Raw genomic sequence first — 5,271 nt, 5'->3', positions numbered from 1 at the left:
CTGCGTCAGCACAAACAGTGACCCAGGTTCAGAATTCTGATGTCGACGACGATGAACGATTGAGCCAACGGATGCTGTGTGCCGACATAGGTTCCCACCAGCAAAACTATGTTTGCGTTCCCAAATCTCCAGTACTGCTCCTATGTTGATTTTGGACACGGATGACAATGACACAAACGGGTGCTTAATAGTGTGTGCGCTTTCACACACGTATCCCTGACGGGGATGACAATGGCATCATGGAGTAGTTGAATTGGAGCATCGCAGAGGGCTCGCTTACGATCGACCACCCAATGTTTGATTGAGCCAAATCTATCTCCTTCAAAAAAAATCTATTCGTGTTTTTTTTAACATAATCTATTCGTGTGTTGGAATGCCGTGTGTTGTCTCATTGTGTGTCCGAGATCGACCGGTTTCCTACACATGTCGTACGCCCTTGAGCCACTTGTACAACTATCAATCTCAGAAGCTCCTAGGCACAGGCTTGTTTCAGAAACTCGCAGCCGCAAACCAGCACATAGTAAAACACCATCCCTACTAGCAAATCCGCCTACAAGCACTAGAATACTCCACGGTGGCGCTGTCAGATGAAACACACGTATGGTTAAAATAACTTGAACATCCCTGTCACTGAACTCCACAGAGAAGAGACCAACGTCGCCACTGCGTAGCTTGATACCACGCAAGAACATGACAGGGCGGATCAGCGCTAAACAATGGACAGAGATATGATTAATTAGCCACACCATCTCACGCTAGCACCGCATATAAAATAAAACACGCCGTGACAGTGCCGCAAGCAAACATCCAAGACGTCCTCGTCTCACGCTAATCGATTACCGCACTGACGACCCGAACCATCGAGATAAAACAAACCCTTGGGGCCGAAGAAAGAAGGCCGACGCAAGAGGCGCCGTCTCGAACCCTCCGGAAGACGAAAATGGCATTGCCATTGCCACTGATCAACGTCGATGACCTCACAGGCAACAGCGACGCGCCACCAGTTCACGGAACCGTTAATGGAGCACCGATTCATGGCGGCCATGACAACAACGACTGTAATAATTAACGAGTGCAGGGCCAAAATTTGTCGGATGGATCGTGGAACATTACATTAACATCGCGGGACGGGATCGCTGTCGCCATTTACATGTCTGCTAATTCTCGGTGCGCTAAGCTACGTAACTACCAGCTGCTAGCTAGGCTAATGGTACCGCGCGCTAAGCCCAGGCCGTGCTTCTCTGGTTTGATAACTGATGCTGCGGCAGCGAGCCTGGGCTTCGCGTCGTGCTCGTCGGCTCGTGGCGTGGCGTGGCGTGGCTGCTCACATGACGGAGCAGGCGTTGGGGTTCTCGTCGCTGAACATCTGGGGCGCGTGGGCGGGGTACGTCGCGTAGGGCGGCGGGTACTGGGGCCCGGCGTTCGGGTAGAAGCCGGGGTTCGGCGGCGGGGCGGCGGGGCCGTAGTAGCCGACGGGCGCCGGGGGGTACGGCATGTAGCCGTACTGTGGGGGCATCTGGTACATGCTCGGGTCCGCCATGGGCATCGGCGCCACGGACGCCGCGGACTTGTCCTTCTTGTCCTCGCCGCCGCCACCGCCGTCCTTCTTCTTTTCGCCGCCCTCGCCAGCGCCCTTGTCCTTCTTCTTCTCCCCGTCGTCTTTCTTGTCGCCGTCCTTCTTGCCGGGGGTGACCACCTCCACCGGCCGACTGAGCTTGTCCCTGAGGTAGCCCGGCAGGGCGGCTGCGTCCATGGTGCCAGTCACCTTCACCAGGTCCTTGGCAGCGTCCACCGTCACTTCCTTCACTCCTGCGTAGAAACAAAACAAGAGAAGAAGGAAGGTGTCAGTCAGTTTCCAGCAAGATTCAACTGAATGATTCCTTCTTCCAGGCCGGAATGAATCTGCGGCCAAAAAGAAGAAACAGAAAACCGACCTTTGATCTTGTTGACGCGCCGCTTGATGCGGTCGATGCAGCCGTCGCAGTGCAGCCTGATCTTGAGCGTCACCGTCTCCTGATAGAATCAAGGAAAAAGGGCAAGATGAATTTGAGACCAAATCTTCATTTAGAGCACCTGCAGGCTGCAAGTAACTAACTACTCCATATAACAGAGTCGTCGAGCCAGGGACGGACCTCTTTGGGCTCCTTTGGTTTCTTCTCCTCCTCCTTGGGCTTGTCGGCGGTTTCCACTTTTTTCTCTTTTTTCTCAGCACCGGCACCGGCACCGCCCTTCTCCTTGTCTGCTGCCTTGCTCTTCTCTTTCTCCGGCTTATCGCCGGCGTCGGGCTTCTTGTCCTTGTCTTTCTCCTTGTTGTCCTTGTTGGGCGAGGCGGCTCCGGCGGAGACGATTTGAACGGGCTTCTTGGTCCTGGCCTCGATGCGCTCTTTGATCTCCGCCGCGTCCGCGGCGCCGGTGACGACCACCTTGTTGGCCGCCGTGTCAGTCTTAACCGACTCCACGCCTACGGAGAAGCAAAGGCAAACGGTCAGAAATCAGTCGTAGCACAAAGAATGGAACCGTAAGGAGGCGGAGACCAAGTGAATGAAAGGAAGAGGCAGGCGTACCAGGGGCGTTCTTGATGGCCCGCTTAACCTTGGTGGCGCAGCCGGCGCAATGCAAGTCGACCTTGAGCACGATGGGCTGGGCCGCCGCCGCGGCGTCCTTCTTCTGGTCGCCGCCGTCTGCCTTGCCCGGCTTCTCCTTCTTGTCCTCGCCCATGGCGTACGTAGCGGTGGCTTGGCTTCTTGTCTCTCCGCCGAGCTCCGGGGAAGGGAGGTAGTTAGTGCGTGCGTGGGCGCGTGGGTTGGAGGAGAGGAGCAGGTGGTGCTTGGAATGAAGGAGCAGGAGAGGTGGGGTGGGGGCGGTGTTAAATAGAGTACTACGGGAGGAGGGAGTAGAGTAGTACCGTACAAGTGCAACAAGTTGTGTGAGGTGGGTGGGCGGAGTGAAGAAGGGCGAAGAGTTTGAGTGGCAATGGCGGCCGGGTCTGGATCGGTGGGAAACGGGTCCGGTCGGGTGTAGACCCGGGTAGAAGGTTGCTGACTGGGACTGCTGACCCGGCTGAGGCTGGCTGAATGGCCGGTCAATGCGTGGCTCTTCCCTTCGTCTTCCTGGCTGCTTCGTTGCGTTGCATGCATACTACGATTTCCACGTGGCCCTTGATGACTAGGAACGGAGCGAACCGTAGACTAAACTAGGACGGAGCGTAATTCAGCCTGCCATGCGCATTGTGTTTGATTTCTCCGGAGAGAGAGACGACGCTGATGCTGCTTCCTGCGAACCTGCCGGGTCTACATATCTGCGTGCTGTGCTGTGCTGTTGGAGTGAGGAGGTGATTGCAACGGTGGAAAAGTAGGTCTCCGTTCTCTAGCAGTCCATAGTTGAACCGTACTCACTGTAGGAGCGGTTTGGATTCTGCGAGTCACTGGCAGGCACCGTTTCCTACGCCGTGCAAAAACCCAAAAAAGTAGGTGCCGTCTTTTACTGCAAACCCGTGGCTGTTTGAGGTGGACACATACAAATACTACTGCTGGGTGCCGAGCAGGTGGCGGCCCGTTGCTTGCTTCACCTCGCATGCAGGCGGAATCGGGGCAGCCAAGCCAAGCGGCGTCGATCCGGGAGGAGGCTAGCTTCCGGGGTCCACGTGTGCACACTCCTCGCCCTCGTCGCTGGACACTCTGGGAACCAAAAATTTCAAATGCTTTGCCCCGAGTGTTTTGAATTCCGAACGCGAGCAGTGACGCTAAGTGGGCCCGCAGTGGACGAATGATGGGCTGCATGGGTCTACCACGTGGCCCGCTTTACTATAGGTGGTGGCTTCGGCTTTGGGTGCATCCGCGTAGTTCCTTCCCGCTCGCGCTGCTCGCTTTGACCAAATGTTGGGCTGCCGCTCGCTGGGTTGGTTTCACTCATGCTGTGTGCGTGATTGGAGAAATGAGCGTGCTTCAATGCTCCCGAGGCTTACCCTTTTCGGGCTCGGGCTCTGGAGAAACCTGGGCCAGGCTTGATTCAGTCTTGAAGAAGAAAGAGAGGGAAACCCTCGTTTACTGTAACACACACACATGATCTCGGGAGCTCTTATATGTCGCCAATTCAAGCCAGCGCGGGGTCCTGCGTGCCTGATGATACCCAGCGGAGCTAATGTGTGTTGAACACCCCGAAACTTGAGAACTGTGAAAAAGAGAGACAAGTGTAGTAGCGAACCGACGAACCATACCGGATACTGAAGCGACCACACCATGTACTGTGGCTAAATTTTGGACTAGGTACTGAAGTAATTGTTTGAAACTCCAAAATCTTTTTAACAAAACGCGAACATTTTTTCAAAAGCACGAAGAAATTTTGGAAATTTTAAAAAAATCCAAAATAGAGAATTTCAAAAACCACAAACATTCTTTGAAAAGCACAAATAATTTTGGAAAGTTCAACAAAAATTCTAAAACAGTAAAATTGAAAAAACACAAACATTCTATGAAAAGCGCGAACAAATTTTGCAAAATTCGTCAAAATTTCCAAAACACAAAATTTGAAAAACCACAAACATTATTAGAAAAGCACGAACAAATTTTGGAAAATTCAACAAAATTTCCAAAACAGTAAATTTGAAAAACCACGAATATTCTTTGAAAAGCACGAGCAAAATTTGGAAAATCCAAACAATTTTAGAAACAGTAAATTTAATAAACCACTTTTTTTCTAAAAGCGTCACCAAAATTTTGAAATTTCAGGAAAAATGAAAACAGAAAAATTGGAAAACCATGAACATTTTAAGAAAAGAAAAAGTTTTTTCTTAAAAAAAATTGAACACATTCTGTAAACTCGAACAATATTTGAAACTGCTACCATGATTTGAATTCCTGTAATTTTTTACCAGGAACATTTTATGAAATTCTGAAGACATCATTAAACCGGGAACATTTTTTGTATTTGTCGACAAATTTTGAAAAACATGAACTTCTTCAAAATTTCCAAACAAACTTTTTAAACCACAGACATTTTGGGAAACATAAATTATTTTTGAAATTGTAATTTCTTAGATATCAGAATGTTTTTTTAAATTCTGAACGACATTTTGAATATGCGAACATTTTTTAAAATTCCCAAAAAATTATTGAAAACACGAGCATTTTTTAGTTTGTGAGAAAAAGTGATAACAGGGACAATTTTGGCATTTTTTAATTTTATTTAAAAATACAAATATTTTTGGAAATTTCTGAAACATTTTTTAAAATACGAGCATTTTTTGAATTTATTAAAAAAATAAAAACACAA

At 49.8% G+C, this 5,271-nt stretch overlaps 1 protein-coding gene across 1 annotated transcript; it reads right to left on the bottom strand.

Moving 5' to 3' along the window:
- Positions 1–1,044: 1,044 nt before the first annotated feature.
- On the bottom strand, positions 1,045–2,878 carry LOC123180930 (heavy metal-associated isoprenylated plant protein 6). Its single transcript, XM_044593118.1, has 4 exons — positions 2,565–2,878; positions 2,133–2,461; positions 1,935–2,013; positions 1,045–1,809 (listed from the first exon to the last, which is right to left on the bottom strand). Exons 1-4 carry the CDS (start codon positions 2,716–2,718, stop codon positions 1,325–1,327), a joined length of 1,047 nt encoding a protein of 348 aa, XP_044449053.1. The 5' UTR covers positions 2,719–2,878; the 3' UTR covers positions 1,045–1,324.
- Between the last annotated feature and the right edge of the window lie 2,393 nt (positions 2,879–5,271).

The sequence above is a fragment of the Triticum aestivum genome, chromosome 1D (assembly GCF_018294505.1).
Source record: "Triticum aestivum cultivar Chinese Spring chromosome 1D, IWGSC CS RefSeq v2.1, whole genome shotgun sequence".
Classification (NCBI taxonomy): domain Eukaryota; kingdom Viridiplantae; phylum Streptophyta; class Magnoliopsida; order Poales; family Poaceae; genus Triticum; species Triticum aestivum.
Note: the sequence above shows the minus strand (reverse complement) of the source record. Positions and strands in the feature narration are given on the sequence as shown.

Coding starts and splice junctions, on each gene's coding strand:
- LOC123180930 (XM_044593118.1), bottom strand. CDS start 2,718: ATGGGCGAGGACAAGAAGGAGAAGCCGGGCAAGGCAGACGGCGGCGAC. Junction 2,014..2,132: donor AACCAAAGGAGCCCAAAGAG/GTCCGTCCCTGG, acceptor TGATTCTATCAG/GAGACGGTGACGCTCAAGAT. Junction 1,810..1,934: donor GCGCGTCAACAAGATCAAAG/GTCGGTTTTCTG, acceptor GTTTCTACGCAG/GAGTGAAGGAAGTGACGGTG.